At 46.4% G+C, this 18,742-nt stretch overlaps 1 protein-coding gene across 7 annotated transcripts in view; it reads left to right on the forward strand.

The window, feature by feature from the left end:
* The window catches only part of LOC129699023 (solute carrier family 35 member F5-like), a 122,242-nt gene that overhangs the window by 10,188 nt on the left and 93,312 nt on the right, over positions 1–18,742 (forward strand). The window contains exon 1 of one of the 7 annotated variants that reach the window (XM_055638602.1): positions 13,965–14,147. The exons of 5 other annotated variants lie outside the window; for them this stretch is intronic. Coding sequence is in view for 1 of the 2 variants with exons in the window: in XM_055638595.1 (XP_055494570.1) it covers positions 14,160–14,200 (41 nt within the window). In the remaining variant the exon portion in view is untranslated. Of the gene's footprint in view, positions 1–13,964; positions 14,201–18,742 lie in introns of those variants that run through there. One more of the 7 variants, XM_055638595.1, reaches the window with a different exon arrangement.

Consider the following 18,742-nt stretch of genomic DNA (forward strand, 5'->3'; position numbering starts at 1 on the left):
TTTCTTTTTCATCGGTTGGAGCTGCAAACTAAATCTCGTTGCACTGACGTGCAATGACAATAAAATATATTATTATTATTATTATTATGGCATTAAGTTGAGACATCATGTTGCAACTGTACAAGTTGTTGCTGAGACCACATTTGGAGTATTGAGCAGAGTTCTGATTGCATTACTGTTGGAAGGATGTAATTAAAGCTAACTAAAGAGTGCAGAAAAAATTTGTAAGGATGTTACTAAGATTGGAGGGCTTGAGTTATAAAGAGCGGTTGGATAGGCTGGAATTTTTTGACCATGGAGCGTAAGGGGCTGAGAGTTACCACACATGGGTGTATAAAATCATGAATGGTGTAGATGGTGAAGTGTCATCGTCTTTTTCCCAAGGTAGGGGAGTTACCTTGGAGGACAGAGGTTTAAAAGTGAGAAGGGTGAGATTTAAAATGGACATGAAGAGGAAGAGGAATCTGTAGAGGCTGATGCAATTACAATTACAGGGTGGCACAGTAGAGCCGCTGCATCAGAGTGCCAGAGACCCTGGTTGAAACCTAGCCGTTGGTGCTGTCCATGTGGAGTTTGCATATTCTCCCTGTAACTGGGTGGTTTTGCTCCAGGTGCTCCAGTGTCCCACATCCCAAAGACGAGTGAGTTTGTAGGTTAATTGACCTGTAAATTGGCCCTAGTGTGTAGGGAGTAGATGAAAAAGTGGAAAAACATAGAACTATGTGACGGGTGACCAAAATGTTTGTTTCCAGGCTGTATCTTTAAACTTAAACTGAATGTTTCAAAACTATGTGGACAGGTACATTGGTTGAGAAAGTTTAAGGCACAGTGAAAAGCTTTGTTTTACATGTTATCCTATCAAATCAGGAAATACAATGCGCAGATACAATCAAGCCGAACTCAAGTACAATAGTTAGAGGAATGGTGAAGATACAGAATATAGTTCTCAGCATTGTAGTGCATCAGTTCCAAAGTTCCGCAATGGGTTAGAGGTGAATTGGATAGTACACAAGCCGTAAAAGGAGGGATACGGGTCAAACATAGGCAAATACGAAAGAACAAAGTGCTGGAGTAACTCAGCAGGTCAGGCAGCATCCCTGGAGAACATGTATAGGTGACGTTTTGGGTCTTGACCATTTTTCAGACTGCTTGGGAGGGAGGAAAGCTGGTAAAGGGGTAAGGTAGAACAAAGTGTGGCAGGTAATAAGTCGAGAGGTAAACGAGGGGATTTTTTGACAGACAGATGGTTGGAACAAAGGCCAGAGATAAGAACAATAAGTGTGCAACAGGTTTGAAGCGTTGTGGATTGTGAAGCCAGGGGAAGGAAAGTATTGGGGTGGAGGGGAGAAGTTTGTGGAAGTCCATGTGGGACACAGAGGAGGGAATGAGGAGAGGGGGGGGCGGGAGGGAGAGAGGGGGTTGGTGTGCGGAGAAATTGGAGAATTTGTACCATTTGGTTGTAAGCTGCACAAACGGAATACGAGGTGCTCTTCTTCCAGGTTTGTGCATGGTCCTGTTTGCGCATGGTCTCACTCTGGCAATGGAGAAGGCCCAGGACAGAAAGGTCAGTGTGAGAATGGAAAGGGAAGTTAAAATGGTTGGCAAGTGGGAGACCCAATAAGCTTTAGTGTTTCGAGCACGTGTTCTGCGAAATGGGTGCCAAATCTTTGCTTGGTTTCACAGATCTACAGAAGGCCACATCGGGAACAGAGAATGCAGTAGATGAGGTTAGAGGAGATGCACGTGAACCTGGAAGGACTGCTGGGGGCCATATACTACTAGCTTGGATAGACACTTGGTTGGCATGAATGAGTTGTCCTGATTCTGTGCATTTTGTCTAATAGTATGTGTCATTTGGATTATTCCAATTTTCAGATATTGGCCAGGTTGGCGTACTAGCAAGTAGAAAATATTAATACTTCTGGTGTGCCTATACTGGAAGTAAATCTAAACTTTTGGTTGAAAGTACAATAATCTTGCATGTTATAAGTATAATATGCTATGTGAATGTTGAGAGTAATTGTACTTGCTAACCATGTTGCAAAATTGTTACAGTGGATTAAATTGTTACAACTTTGGATTGTAAGCACTTGATTTGAACTGTTTCACTAACTGTTCTTTTTCCTATTACCATCTAATTTATTTATTCCTCCTGGAGATTCTGCATACCATTACAAAACATAATTGCAGGTTCAATTTCTCAAAGATTTCAAGGTTATTGTATAGACAACTGTGCTGTATGTTAGCCCTGAATAAGGTGGCATTTGTTAATATGAAATGACTTTTACTGTACATAAATGTATTGTTTTAAAATTAGATTTCTGAATTATCAGCATTGCCTAAATGTCAACAGAGTAGCCCCAGTGTCTTAACAGGGATACTTTTTTGTGCCGAGTAGGAGGTTTAAACTAATGATGGAAGGAAATTACATTGGAAGGTGGTAAGAAAAAAAATGTTCAAAGTTTTGGGATCGATTAGGGAAAGCTAGGAATAGAACATTTTAAAGCAGAGGCAAACAAGAATAAGTAGGGAAATTAACAGAGCTCTATGGTGACCCATAAAGGGTGCGGTAGAAATAGAAAATAGAGTGTGGTAAAGAAGAAATTTCACATATCAAGTTGTCGGCACAAATGACAAATAGACTGATTACAGGAGATTCAGAGGGGAAGAGAAAGCGTGGTATGAGGAAGGCAAAGATCAAACATGAGAAGACTGGCGACAAACATAAAAGCGTATTCCAAAGTGTCATAGTGTCTTGTAAACATGAAATAGAATCAAGAACAATGCAAAAGAAGAGGCTGTGTCAACGGATAGAAAAATGGCAAGATAAAAGGGTACAGTTTATCAGTGCAATAATTATTAATCAGACAAGAAATACGCACAAAGTCAAATTCGCTAGGGGTCTGCAGTAGCACTGTTTTCCTCAATATTTATTAATAATTTGGAAGGCAAAGTTTCCAAATTTATAGATGACACAAAACTTGGAGGATGGAAGCAATAGACCACAAAGAGAAAGGTATAATGGTTCAATGATAGACACAAAGTAATGGTGTAACCCAGCAAGTCAGCATCTCTGAAGAAAAAGGATGGGTGACATTTCGGGTCAAACCCCTTCTTCAATGGGTTCTTTATTGTCACGTGCAAATGCACAGTGAAATTCTTTTCTTACAGACAGTCCAGTAGAGTATTGACATAACAACGCACAACCCCAATCAGCAAAAGTGTACAGAAATAGTCCACTGAGCCCGCATGCGTGGCACCAGGATTTAGCGTCATTTTCAAAGTCCAGTATGCACTCTAGGTTTTGTGAGGGGTGCCCAATCCAGGAAAGCCCTTGGCTGCTGCAGGGTCTCCACCCTTCCTTGGACATCTGGATCGACCAGTGAATGTTATCATCATGAAATAGTGATTTTGCCAATTTTGGGCATTGAACTTGGGGGAAAAAAAACATAGACACTGAAGAGAATGCAAACAAGGATTTCAGGGCTGAGGAATTAATGTGGAAAGGGTGTAGAAACTGGGATATTATAAAAATATTTAAAATCACGCAGGTTTAGACATAAAAGGAAATAAAAGCGGAAAATTCTCAAAACGTTGAGCAAGTAATGGGGATCTGAAAAGAGAAATGGAATCAACATTTCAGATCAATGACCCTGTATCATAACTGGAACAGTGAGAATACAAATGAATTTTAAATTGCAGAGAAGGGAAAGGGAACATCTGTGATTGGGTGGAGACAAATAATGAAGATGATTGGCAAGAGAACTAAAAGTGACATGAGGTAAACGTGTTTGCGCAGCAAGCAGTTGGGACCTAGGCACTTAGGGATATAGCGTTGGCACCAGATTCATTTGTAGCATTCAGATGTGAGCTGGATAAGTATCTGAAAGGAAATAAAATGCAGGACTTTTGGAAGAGGAACTAGCTGGATTGCTTTTACTAAGAGGCTCCCTGTGCTGTAGTCATTGAATCATTGTGCTGTAGTCATTGAATTATTGCGATTATAGATTTGCGCTTCGCCTGCATTTAAAAAAAAATCAATCTCTTAGGTATTTTGCTGGCATGCTTGTTGAAAACAAAACATTTCAATTTCTTATTCCATAATTACTATCTGGATCAAGATTTATATCTACATGAGCGACTGAATGAAGCTATAGAAGCACATTCGATTACACCTTTTAAAAGACATTTGGACAGATTGGAAGGGTTCAGAGAGATGGGGCAAATGGGACGCCTAATTTGCGAGCATGGTCGGCATAGACAAGGTGGGCTGAAGAGACTGTTTTCATGCAGCACAGCTCTGAGTCTATTTACTGTTATAACTTCATATTAGGAAAATAAATGGTGCCATAAATATCTATATACTTTTAAAAGTGTGTGTGCGTGTGTGTGCGTGTGTGTGTGTGTGTGATTTTGCCTTTGAAACGCATCTCCTCGAAAACCAGACGCAAAAACGCAGAGATTTTTACAAATTCGGTGGGGATTTATGATTTCATAAATGCACTCCTCTCTAAATTCGGTCAATTATTTCCCCTGATTTTTAATAAAGTTGTTCACAAACTCACTTTTAAAAATATAATAGCCACTTGCCTGCTGCTGACGTCACAATGCCCACATACCCACCAATCCAGGCCCAGCTGCCTTCTGCCCCCCCCCCCCCCCGCCGCTGTGGATTAAAGGCGCAGAAAGATCGTGAAATTTCTGCAGCACAAATATTCTACAGCTCCGTTCCCCTATAGGATCTTTGTTCTGCTGCCTCACGCTCTGAACCTTCTCCTCACTGTCTGCGCAGCTTGTGAAGCCCCACACGCCTGCGCGCTCAGTCCAGCTGCGAGTGTCCAGAGTCAGAAGCCGCCTCTCTCTCTCTCCTCAGCCCACTCAGTCGCCCGGCTCCCCTCCCCCCCATCCTCTTCTCATCTCCTCCCCTCTCCTTCCTCCTTCTCTCCCCTCTCCTCTGTACCAAAGATCTTATACCACTATAGGATCTTTGCTCTCTACCCGTCACCGGGGACGATAGTCTGTTCCCCCCCCCCCCCCCCCCTCTCCGGCCCGGCTCTGTCATGCTGGCGGAAGCCACGATCTATTGGTCCCTCCGCTGCTTTTCACCGTCCTCGGATTGCTCCGTGCCTCGCTCGGGCTGTCGTCTCTCCCAGCCCCCCTTTCCCCCCTCTCTCCTCACAGCTCTTGCTCCCCCACCCTTCCTCTCCTCCCCTCCACACTCCCTCTCCCTCTGTCTCTTGCCCTTCTGTCTCTCCCCATTGTCGCTCTGCCCTCACTCTCTACCCCACCCCCCTCTAGACGTGCCTGCAAGGTGGGGGCTATGCGTCAGTGGGTAGGGCGGTTATGGGGTAAAAAGAGCAAATTAATAATATTAATATGCTATCAAGGGGGGTAGTTAGCGTGTATGCGGGGGGTAGTTAGTGTGTGTGACGCCGCATGGTACCCCCCCAGACCCCCCCTCTCCCGCAACCACATGTTGGCGGAACAGACTGAACGGGTCTGCACTTGGTCTAGTTAATAATTAAAATCTGTTATAAAGATGAGGAATGAATGGAACATTTTCCATTTACAATAAGCGAGTTTGGTATTCCCGAAAAACGCAAGGAATCATGGGATTTGTCATAGGTCACAAGCGATTAAAGACTCTCTGCAGCCGTGCCGCAGCATGGACACAGACCTGTGCCTCATCTGCAACCAGGACCGAACTCGGGTCTCCGGCGGCATAATCGCTGCCAAACTGCCACTGAACCATCCCCGTCCTCTCCCGAGTGCCCTGCCATCTGGGGGCAGCCAGAGACGTCGGGAGTCAGTTGGGAGAAGCAGCGCTAAATCCAGCTCAACTCTGCCTGTCTTGCTGGGTTAACCTACCAGCCCTGCCTGGACTGATGGGACACCAGCCCAGAGCCATGGAGTTTGCACTGCTTCTCCGCGCTGGCTGAAATCCTGGATCGTCATTCCCGTAAGTCCAGGCAGGGGCGGTAGGTTAACTCGGCGAGGGGACGGGGATGGTACAATGCGGTTTGGCAGAGATCGCGGCGCCGGAGACCCGGGATCGATCCTCGCTGCGAATGAGGCGCAGGTCTGCGTGCATGTAGCGGCATGGCTGCCGAGAGTATTCCGACTGCATGCGCAGTTGGAATACCAAACTCGCTTATTGGGAGAGTACTCCCTGATCAGCTGTGGAACAGCTGGATGCAGGCAAAATGCTTCCTGTATTCTGACCCCAGTACTGTACCTCAACCACTATATCGGAAGAGTAGTCCTTAATTGCATCCATGTGCATCTTCTCCAGTTTCACAACCCGTGGCCTCTCTGAATGAAAGAACTAATAACTGCCAAAGTAAAGCTGAAACTTCTGTCACACTGAAGTATGAGCTCATTTTACATTAGATCCTCATTGCCAGCAAACAGACAGAACTTATATTTCCTCAGTGGAGGACAGATTTGAAACTGAGATCCCAAAGTTTTCATAAAGTTCAATAAGGGAGTGCAAATTTGGTTTGCATGATTAATCTTATTATATAATCTAGAATTTGAGTACATTTAATCAGAGGATAGTAGCAACAATAATTTATATAATTTATAATTTATTTTTGCTTTTCATGTGGCTGTACAGTTTTCTTTCAGAAGAGTATTCTTTGCTTTGAAGTGGATATCAAATTTAAGTTAATTAAACTGTAGTTGATGCTTGATTCTAACAATTCATGTAGTTATTAATAATTATTTAATGATTATAGTTCATGTCTTGCTGGAAAGTGTGCAGAGAAGATTTACGAGGATGTTGCCAGAACTTGATGCCCTGAGTTATCGGGGATGGTTGAGCAGGTTAGGGCTTTATTCCTTGGGGTGCAACAGGATCAGGGGTGATCGTACATGACCATGAGGGGAATTGATAGGGTAAATGCACAGAGCCTTTTACCTAGAGTAGGGGAATCAAGAGTTAAGAGACATAGGTTTAAGGTGAAAAGAGAAATATGCAGGGCTGCCAACATTGGGTGAGAGTTGGGAGTGAGAAATTGCGAAAGACCAAGCCCGAGGGAGCATAGCGACCGGGGGGGGGGGGGGGGGGGGAGAGGGGTAAGTGGGAGAAGGGCTTCCCCCTCCCATTGGTACGGAACATTTGCATTTGTCAGCTTGAAATTGTGCAATATGGTGCATACTGTAGCAAGTCTTTTAACTTACACTTGAATGCAATATATATGCTTTAAATTGGATTGGAGCGTTTTTGAAAGGGGGGAGGCTGTGCGATCACTGATCACTGGCCTTGGGGGTACCCAGTGAGGGAGTGGAGCAACCGAGTGGGTAGAGGGTGTGGAAGAAGGGTAGGAACCTTTTGAAATTTGATGTATTAAAATAATGTTTTAGTGCACTGTAGAAGTATGATTTCAATGTTTTTTGTATGAAGTATTTTTAAGAGGTAACTTTTTAAGGGGTAACTTTATCCACACAAAGGGTGATGGGTGTATGCAACAAGCAGCCAGAGGAGGTAGTTGAGGCAGGGACCATCCCAACATTTAAGAAAAAGTTAGACTGATACATGGATAAGACAGGTTTGGAGGTATGGACCAAAAGCAGGTAGCGTAGCTGGGACATGTTGGCGGGTGTGGGCAAGTTGCACCGAAGGGCCTGTTTTCACACTGTATCACTCTATGACTACATTATACCTCCACCATGCATGAATGCTTCAAAATCAAGTGATCGAGTTTTATTGCCATATACTCAAGCATAGAAACATAGAAAATAGGTGCAGGAATAGGCCATCGGCCCTTCGAGCCAGCACTGTCATTCAATATGATCATGGCTATTCATCTAAAATCAGTACCTCTTTCCTGTTTTATCCCCATAACCCTTGATGTCGTTAGCCCCAAGAACTAAATGTAACTCTCTCTTGAAAACATCCAGTGAATTGGCCTGCACTGCCTTCTGTGGCAGAGAATTCCATAGATTCACAACTCTCTGCGTGAAGAAAGTTTGTTCTCATCTCAGTCCTAACTGGCCCCCCCCTTTATTCTTAAACTGTGACCCATGGTTCTGCACGCCCCCAACATCGGGAACATTTTTCCTGCAGTTACAGTAAGTGAAAATCTAGCAGGCCAGCAGGACGCTTTCACCAACCATCCGTATTTGAAGTCCACTGTCTTCCACCGTATCTACTCAGTGCTTGGTACTTACTTCCAGCAGCCACTGGTTGTCCTCCAGGATGCACTGAGCCGCAGCCCGATCCATGCCGGTCACCTGGGCGAATTCGGCACAGAGACTCTCACGGCAGCGGCGCAACGCTTCGACGCCTCCGACGGCCCGGGACTCTTGCACTGAGGCTGCTCGATGGCCGGAGCTGCAGTGAGCGACTCGCCAGCCTGGCAAACACTCGCCAGCCCCGCTCCCCGTCCGCATCTGTCCCAGCCGCTGCTTCTGCTTCCAACACCCGTGGCCCATGCAGTTGATATGAGTTTTGAAATTTTCGTTGACCACAGAATTTCTCACAACAGAGCGAGAGAAATTTGTGATCAGCATGAGAATTTGGTGAAATGCGTGATTCTCACGCTCAATGCATGGGAGCTGGCAGCCCTGCCTCTCTATCCCCCTCTCCCCCTTTCTCTCTCTCTCTCTCTCTCTCTCTCTCTCTCTCTCTCTCTCTCTCTCCTCTCACTCTCCCCACCTCTCTCTCTCTCTCTCTCTCTCTCTCTCTCTCTCGCTCTCATCCCTCTCCCCCTCCCACTATCTCTCTCTCTCTCTCCCCCGTCTTACCTCCTCTCACTCTCTCCCCTTCCCTCTCTCTCTCTCTCCCTCTCTCTCTCTCCCCCCTTCTCGCCCCCCCTCTCTCTCTCTCCTCCTCTCTCCCTCCCACCTCACTCTCCCCCTCTCTCTCGTTCCTCTCTCTCTCTCTCCCCCCTCTCCCCTCACTCTCTCCCCTAACTCTCTCTCTCCCCGCCCCTCTCTCCTAACTCTCTCTCCCCCTCTTCTCTCTCCCTCCCTCTCTTCCCCTCTCCCCCCTCGCTCTCTTTCTCCCTCCCTCCCTCTATCTCTCCCTCTCTACAGACTCTCCCCCTCTCTCTGTCTATCCTCCTCTCACCTCTCCCCCCCCCCCCCCTCTCTCTCACATCTCTCTCTCTCTCCCTCTTTCCCCCATTTCTCCGTCCCACCTCACTCTCCCCCTGGCTCTCTCTCCCCCCTCTTTCTCCTCTTTCTCGCTCCTCTTTCTCTTTGTCATGATCATATTGAATGGCGGTGCAGGCTCGAAGGGCCGAATGGCCTACTCCTGCCCCTACTTTCTATGTTTCTATGTATGTTTGTCCCTCACCTATCTCTCTTTCCCCCTCTCTCTATTCTCTCCTACCCTGTCGTCCCTCTCCACCCCCTCTCTCTTCCCTCTCACTCCCATCTCCCCCCTACCTCTCTTCTCTCTCTCCATCTCTACCTCCCTCCCCCTCTCCCCCCTCTCTCTCCCCACTGTCTCCTTCCCCCCTCTCTCTCTCTCTCTCTCTCTCCCCACCTCCCTTTGAGAGTCTGCCCCTTCGGCACATAGACTCGCGCGGCAGCGGCACAACGCTCCCGACAGCTCCACGGCCCGGGACACTCGCACTGTCCGGAGTGCTCCATGGCCAGAGCTGCAGCGAGTGACTCATCAGCCCCACAAACACTCGACAGCGCCAAAAACACTCACGTCCCGGCTCCCCGCATCTGTTCCCGCCGCTGGTTCTGCTCCCATCCCTCCCGCAGCCCCTGCTATCCAACACCTGCGGACCATGCAGTTTATCCGAGTTTTGAAATTTACGTTGATCACAAAATTTCTCACCACTGAGCGGGAGAAATGTCTGATCAGCATGAGGGCGTGAGAGTTTGCTTGAGGGCGGGAGTCTCACGCTCAAAGAATGAGAGTTGGCAGCCCTGAATATGTACCAGGAACCTGAGGAACATTTCACACAGAGGGTTGTGGGTATATGGAACGAGCTGCCAGAGGAGGTTCTAGGCGGGTACTATAACAACATTTAAAAGAAACTTGGACAGGTACGATGTTTAAGAGAGAGTTAGATAGAGCTCTAAGGGCTAGTGGAATCAAGCGATATGGGGAGAAAGCAGGCATGGGTTATTGATTGGGGACAATCAGCCATGATCACAATGAATCAAAGGGCCGAATGGCCTCCTCCTGCACCTATTTTCTAGGTTTCTATGTTTAAAGGTATATTGGACAAACGGGGCAGGTAGAACTAGTGTAGATGGACATTTTAGTCGGTATGGGCAAGTTGGGCCCAAGGGCCTGGTTCCGTGCTGTATGACTCTGCATTGAAACAAAAAAACAAGGCGAACTGGAAAACGGACTAAATCAGGGCTCGAAATTAACAGTTGCCCATTTGCCAATGGCCACATAAAGTCCCGCCGGGCAACCTAAACGCCGTGTTATTTTGCCCTGCTTGATACTGCAGATACTGGTTTATACCGAAGATAGACATAAAAAACAGGTGTATGGTCAGGCAGCATCTCTGAAGAAAAGGAATAAGGGATGGCGACAGCGGTTCCACCTCCTGCTCCACCCCCCGCACCTTGTCCGCCCACATAGCGAATAACTGCTTTCAAAATAAACCCTCCCGCATACCAAGGCCGGGAGAGGGAGGGAAGGGGGAGGCTCCCTTCCGCCATCTGAAGCACCTGCACCGCTCGGCCCCGCACCTTCCTGTTGGCTGGCGGAGGCGGGGAGGCGGTGGCGAGGAGATCCCATCTGCCTCCCCCTTTGGCGGCGGCACTTGATGGTGGACAGGGACGGCCAAGGCAGTGGGGCGATGATGCCGGTGTTGTCCGTGGAGCGCTGACCTTCCTTACTCCCCACCTCCTCAGCCCCTTCCCCCCTCTCTCTTTCTTTTACGCTCCCCCTCCACCTTCCTTATCCTCTTCATCCCGCACTGATCCCCATTCCCGCCTCTATTCTGTCCTCACTGACATCCCCTGTGCTCCCCTCCCCATCTACCTCCCCCCCCCCCCCCCCCCCCCATTCATCCTGCACTGATCTCCCTATCCACCTTGCATTGATTCGCCACCCCCCATCCATCCTACACTGGTCCCCCAATTCATCTTGCACCCCCCCCCCCCCCCCCCCCCCATGCATCCTGTAGTGATCTACCCATTCATCCTGTACTGATCCCCCCCCCCCCCCCCCCATTCATCCTGTACTGATCTCCCCAGCAATCCTGCACTGATTCCCCCCCATCCATCCTGTAGTGATCCCACCCATTCATCCTGTACTGATCCTCCCATTCATCCTGCACTAACCCCCTCCCATCCATCCTGTACTGGTCCCCCCCATTCAACCCCCACTGACATCCCCCGCGCTCTCCCCTCATAATTTTACCTACTCCAACCAACACGCACTAATTCCCCTGCCTCAATCCATTCATCCCGCACCGATTGCCTTCTCAACCCCCCCCCCCCCCCCCATCTGATTCTCCCCGACCCTACTGCGCTGGAAATGCCTTCAGAGCGAACATTCACTATTTGATAACAGAATGCAATCAAATGTGTTTTAATTCCCAATGTTATTATTTGTTTTAATCCATAAAGATGGATTAATTAAATTGTGAACACGTGAAACATTAAAACCGCAGTATCCGATTGTCATTGCTACCGTTGACACGTTATTACAGAATTCATTTTAACGGCATATCAATGCTCTTAATATGGAGTATCAGTACTGTAGTTATTTAATGAGCAACATTCACAAATATACGAATTATCCAGGTTTTATTTCTACAGTCGGTCATATACATCACAAATTTGGACAGGAGATATTTCAGTTGAAATTTTAACGTTAATTCTGAAGTGGGAATGATGGAAACAGCGTTTATCAATAATTTATTTTAATCTGGTGCGTACAATCAGGGTATCTTCATTGCTGTTCACAACACATGCATGTAATCTGAATGTCCGGTAACGTGGCGTTTGACACCTTTAAACATATTGCAAAAAGAACATTTGCTGCAGTTATGTCCTTTGGCCATCTCTTATCAGTTAGTGTAATGTTTAACCTGTCAGTATAGTCGGTTTTAACAGCTATAATCATAAAATGCCTTTAGAAATTTCCTTGCAAACTGTATATTTTGTTGTGGATAAATTATGTGGGAAGCGAGAGTGTTTCTGTACCAATAGTAATAATGACCCATGCTATGGCCATGTCATGATAATTTTTGGTCCTTCACAGAAAACATGCTTGCATCAATCTGTAGTGTGCATGGTTAAGCATATATGTTATCAAGGTCCAGGATTTATTGACACAGGTTGATCATATGCTGAATAATCCAACCCCACATTTTTGTTTGGAAGTAGAAAGAAATAATAGAAATTGCATTCATTGCAATGTGCAAAAAGAGTTGAGATACTGTATTATAATTTTGCTGCATGGCATTGTGGTATATATCATGTCTTGATTGGTGAATATGTTTAGTTTGTGACTTTATTTGAAGCAGAAATAATATGTGAATGCTTCTTTGAGCATAATTCCGACTGGTAACTACGCACTTCGTCCGAGCACATTATCGCACGCGTCATGCAAGCCGTCTTAAACGTCCACCTGAACTGTCATTTGCTGCCTAGGTTGCCTGGCTGGCAACAGAGGGAAAAAAAGTTAATTGAGAGCCCTGCTAAATATGTTATTTTTGCAAAGATAACACCTAGAGATAACAGAAGATAGACACAAAAAGCTGGAGTAACTCAGCGGGACAGGCAGCATCTCAGGAGAGAAGAAATGGGTGACGCTTCGGCTCGAGATCCTTCAGACTGGTTAGGGATAAGGGAAACAAAAGATATAGACGGTGATAATAGACAATAGGTGCAGGAGTAGGCCATTCGACCCTTCGAGCCAGCACTGCCGTTCAATGTAATCATGGCTGATCATCCCCAATCAGTTCCCCGTTCCTGCCTTCTCCCCATATCCCGGACTCCGCTATTTTTAAGAGCCCTATCTAGCTCTCTTTTGAAAGCATCCAGGGAACCTGCCTCCACCGCCCTCTGAGGCAGAGAATTCCACAGACTCACCACTCTCTGTGGGAAAAAGTGTTTCCTCGTCTCCGTTCTAAATTCCTCTAAACTCCAGAGTGTACAAGCCCAGCTGCTCCATTCTCTCAGCATATGACAGACCCGCCATCCCGGGAATTAACCTTGTAAATCTACGCTGCACTCCCTCAATAACAAGAATGTCCTTCCTCAAATTAGGGGACCAAAACTGCACACAATACTCCAGATGTGGTCTCACTAGGGCTCTGTAACTGTAACCGCAGAAGGACCTCTTTGCTCCTATATTCGATTCCTCTTGTTATAAAGGCCAACATGCCATTCGCTTTCTTCACTGCCTGCTGTACCTGCATGCTTACTTTCATAGACTGATGTACAGGTGTTTTTGCAACCAAAATGGATAACCTCACATTTATGCGCATTAAACTTCAACTGCCATGCATCTGCCCACTCCCCCAACCTGTCCAAGTCACCCTGCATTCTCATAGCATCCTCCTCACAGTTCACACTGCCACCCAGCTTTTTGTCATCTGCAAATTTGCTAATAGAAACATACAAAATAGGTGCAGGAGTAGGCCATTCGGCCCTTCGAGCCTACACCGCCATTCAATATGATCATGGCTGATCATCCAACTCAGTATCCTGTACCTGCCTTCTCTCCATACCCCCGATCCCTTTAGCCACAAGGGCCACATCTAACTCCCTCTTAAATATAGCCAATGAACTGACCTCAACTACCTTCAGAGAATTCCACAGATTCACCACTCTCTGTGTGAAAAATATTTTTTTTGAATGTTACTTTGAATCTGCAAATTTGCTAATGTTACTTTGAAATGTGATGTGGAGAGATATAGAATAATGGGATTGTGGTGTGGAGAGATATAGAACAATGACTGAAAGATATATGCAAAAAAGTAACTGATAAAGGAAACAGGCCATTGTTAGCTGTTTGTCGGGTGAAAATGAGAAGCTAGTGCGACTCGAGTGGGGGAGGTGATAAAGAGAGAGGGAATGCCGGGGCTACCTGAAGTGAGAGAGATCAATTTTCAAACCATTGGCTGTAAACTGCCCAAGCGAAATATGAGATGCTGTTCCTCCAGTTTGCATTTAGCCTCATTCTGACAATGGAGGAGACCGAGGACTGAAAGGTCTGTATAGGAATGGGAAGGAGAATTAAAGTGTACAGCAACCTGGAGATCAGGTAGGTTCAGACGGGCTGAGCGAAGGTGTTCCATGAAACAATCGCCCAGTCTGTGTTTGTTCTCGCCGATGCATGAATCCACATCTTGAACAACAGATACAGTAGGTGCAAGTGAATCTCTGCCTAACCAGAAAAGACTGTTGGGGTTCCTGGACACAGTCGAAGGAGGAGGTATAGTGTCAGGTGTTGCATCTACTGTGAATGCAGGGAAGGTACCAGGGAAGGGGGTGGTTTGAGTGGGAAGGGATGAGCTAACCAGGGAGGGAATGGTCTCTGTGGAAGGCGGAAAGGGGTGGAGATCGGAGAATGTGGCTCGTGATGGGATCCCGTTGGAGGTGGCAGTAATTTCGGAGGATTATGTGTTGTATGCGACAGCTGATGGGGTGGAAAGTAGGACTAGAGGGACTCTGTCGCTGTTGCGACTAAGGGGAGGTGGAACAAGGGCAGAGCTGTAGGATACCGAGGAGACACAAGTGAAGGCCTCATCTATTACGGGAGAGGGGAACCTCCATTCCCTAAAGAATGACATCTCGGATGTCCTAGTATGGAACACCTCATCTTGGGCGCAGATGTGACGTAGACGGAGGAATTGGGAGTAGGGGGGGGTAGAGTCTTTGCAGGAAGCAGAGTGGGAAGATGTGTAGTCGAGATACAGTGCCCTCCACAATGTTTGGGACAAAGACCCATCATTTAAGTATTAGCCTCTGTACTCCACAATTTGAGATTTCTATAAGAATAAATCTTCTTTCTTTTAAAATCTTTTTATTAACTTTTTTTCCCCCAAAAAACAAAAAAAAATAATGATAAACATAACAATGATATTGATACATAGGGATCAGGATTACATTAATAACAGGTATAACGTAAATATGATTCCAGTATCAAAATACACATTGACTATAGACCTCCCGATCTCTATGTAAATACTAGACCAAGTGCAGACCCGTTGGGTCACACACACTAACTATCCCCCCCCCCGCACTCACGCTAATTACCCCCTTGATATTATATTAATATAATTAATTTGCTCCTTTTACCCCATAAACACCCTATCTACTGATACATAGCCCCCAACTTGCAGTCACGTCTAGAGAGGGGGGGGGGGGGGGGGGTGGGGAGGGCAGAGAGAGATGGGGCAGTGGCAGAGAGACAGAGACACAGAGAGAGGGGCAAGATGTATACGGGGGTGGAGAGGAAGATAAGAGGGAGGGTGGTTGAGGGGGGAAAGATGGGGGAGGAGAGAGAGAGAGGGTGAGAGTGAGGGGGGAGAGAGAGGGGGTGCTGAGAGGGGGGTGAGGTGGGGAGCGGGGAGGGAGGGTGGAGGGAAGAGGGTGGGGGTGTGGAGAGGAGGGGGTTTAAGGGGAGGGAGGGTGGGGGGGGGAGAGGAAGCAGAGGGGGGGAGGAGCGGGGGGGGGAGAGGGTGTGCTGAGGGGGAGAGGAAGGTGGAGGGAAGGGGGTAGGGGTGTGTGGGTGGGGAGGTGGTTTAGGGGAGGAATGGTGGGGGAGGGGGGAGGGGGGGGGGGGGGTGGGGAGGAGAGAGAGAGAGAGGGGAGGGGAGAGAGGGAGAGGGGAGAGGGGGGAGGGGGGGGGGGGGGGGGGGGGGGGGGGGGGGGGGGGGGGGGGGGGGGGAGGGGGGGGGGAGGGGGGGAGGAGGGGGGGGGGGGAGGGGGGGGAAGAGGAGAGGAAAGGGAGGGGGGGGGGGAGAACCTAAAAAACATTTTAGAACCAAAAAAGACACATTCTGCAAGCATTGTAGAACCAAAAGAGACACTTTTTGCAAATATTTTAGAACCAATAAACACTTTTTACAAACATTTTAGAACCAATAGACACATTCTGCAAGCGTTTTAGAACCACTAAGGACACTTACATTTGAGTAGACATGTGTTCAGTGTTATTCACAGCTTAGAGAAACATGACCCTCTGCCTTCCTCCAGCTTGCAGACACTGATTGAGGCACACTACTTCCTGGTTTTATAGTCCCTCCTCCCTGCCGCCAGCAGGGGCAGCAGAGAGAATGGGGAATTTTGTAAAATCATTTTCTAAATCTTTTGTCCAAAACATTAAATAACGAACATTAACTGCCCAATAGTAGAATCTAAGGGAGTAGGGGGTAGAGTCTTTGCAGGAAGCAAGGTGGGAAGAAGTGTAGTTGAGATACAATGCCCTCCACAATGTTTGGGACAAAGACCCATCATTTATGTATTAGCCTCTGTACTCCACAATTTGAGATTTGTGAATAGAATAAATCACTTGTGGACATTGTGCACATTGTCAGATTTTAATAAAGGCCATTTTTATACATTTTGGTTTCACCATGTAGAAATTACAGCAGTGTTTATACATAGCCCAGTTCCCCCATTTCTGCCACAGAGGGTAGTTGAGGCCAGTTCATTGGCTATATTTAAGAGGGAGTTAGATGTGGCCCTTGTGGCTTAGGGGATCAGGGGGTATGGAGAGAAGGCAGGTACGGGATACTGAGTTGGATGATCAGCCATGATCATATTGAATGGTGGTGCAGGCTCGAAGGGCCGAATGGCCTACTCCTGCACCTAATTTCTATGTTTCTATGTCTCAAGGGCTCATGAACCTGCCTAATTAAATGGTCAGGACGGATCCTCTGGGTTCCCCCGTTTACTGAACCCCACTGACTGCCATAGTGGGGAGAATGGGGGAACAGTCATAATGGGACTGGGCAGTGCCAGGCTGGGTGACAGACCTGTAAGAGACTTGTCTTATTTCTGGTGTAAATGTCACATCCTGACCAAGAATCGAATGCTCTGATGTTTACTCAATTAATATTAATTTTAAGCTACAATAAGACTATATTTATGTTAGATGGTGCCTTTGCAAATGAGGGCTATTACCTTTAACCTAAAATAACCCTAAAAGTGTTGCATTGTTTGAGTATCTGTAGTTTGTGTGTGTGTCTATGTATACCTGTCAAACGTGTATCTGTGGATGTGTGGATGTAAGTGTGTATGTATGTGGATGCATGGATGTGTACATGTATGTCTGTGTTCTGATGGATGTGTGGATGTTTGTGTGTGCAGATGTATGTGTGCGTGCATGCATGGAAGTGTGCGTACGGATGGATGTGTGTGTGGATGTATGTATGTATGTATGTGTGGATGGGTGGGTGGACTGTCGCACTGTCATTCACCAGCACACTATTATCATAAGTAATTCACTCATTGTTTAAATTATTTGACCAAATAAACAGTGAAACGATCGACATTAAAATAAAACTTTATATAATCATTTATGTCCCCAATTTATTTGTTTACATTACATCTGATCTTCATCTGAATATTCTTCATCAGATTCCAAGTAATTTGATAAGTTTTGAGGTCCATTGATAAGTTAGTTCAAGTTCAAGTGGAGGGTCAGGCAGAGGCTACAAAAAACCCCATCTCATAGTCATTAAGTCTGCATGGACTTCAATTCATAAAATTTCAACCTCTTCTTAATGTTAATGAGAATAACACTACCATAGATAAATTAGTTCAAGTTCACATACACCAATTCATTTCTACATAAACATCAGCCATTTCTGACCATTTCTCATTCCAATGGAAGCCTATAAAGCGCAGTGAATATTCCTCCGTTTTTCTCCCGTGGTCGGGGCCTGGAAATGGCCACTACGGACGGCACTATGTACAGCCTCCCCCCACCTCCTCCTCCCCCCCCCCCCCCCCCGCAAAGATGATCCAAACACGCTCCGCGTTCGCGAATCGGACGCTTCTTAAATGAGACAGCGGCTTCACTATGTTAAGTACATAGGCCCCGCGGTCGTAGCACATTTTCCCGGTAAGTTATCGCAGGCAGCTCCGAGAATAGATGGTAAAGAAAACTTATTAGACTTCAATAAACTGGCTTTAGTGAAAATGTTTAATTTACTTTGTTATGGATACCATATAACCATATAACAATTACAGCACCAAAACAGGCCATCTCGGCCCTTCTAGTCCGTGCCGAACACTTACTCTAACCTAGTCCCATCGAACTGCACTCAGACCATAACCCTCCATTCCTTTCCCGTCCATATACCTATCCAATTTATTTTTAAATGATAAAATCGAACCTGCCTCCACCACTTCCGCTGGAAGCTCATTCCACACGGTTACCACTCTCTGAGTAAAGAAGTTCCCCCTCATGTTACCCCTAAACTTTTGTCCCGTAATTCTTAAATCTCATCCTCTTGTTTGAATCTTCCCTACTCTCGATGGAAAAAGCTTATCCACGTCAACTCTGTCTATCCCTCTCATAATTTAAAAGATCTCTATCAAGTCCCCCCTTAACCTTCTGCGCTCCAAAGAATAAAGACCTATCTTGTTCAACCTTTCTGCTGAAACCCAGGCAACATTCTAGTAAATCTCCTCTGTACTCTCCCTATTTTGTTGACATCTTTCCTATAATCAAAATTGTACACCATATTCCAGAATTGGCCTCACCAATGCCTTGTACAATTTTAACATTACATCCCAACTTTTATACTCAATGCTCTGATTTATAAAGGCCAGCACACCAAAAGCTTTCTTT

This window comes from Leucoraja erinacea, chromosome 7 (genome assembly GCF_028641065.1).
Source record: "Leucoraja erinacea ecotype New England chromosome 7, Leri_hhj_1, whole genome shotgun sequence".
NCBI classification, from domain to species: Eukaryota; Metazoa; Chordata; class Chondrichthyes; order Rajiformes; family Rajidae; genus Leucoraja; species Leucoraja erinaceus.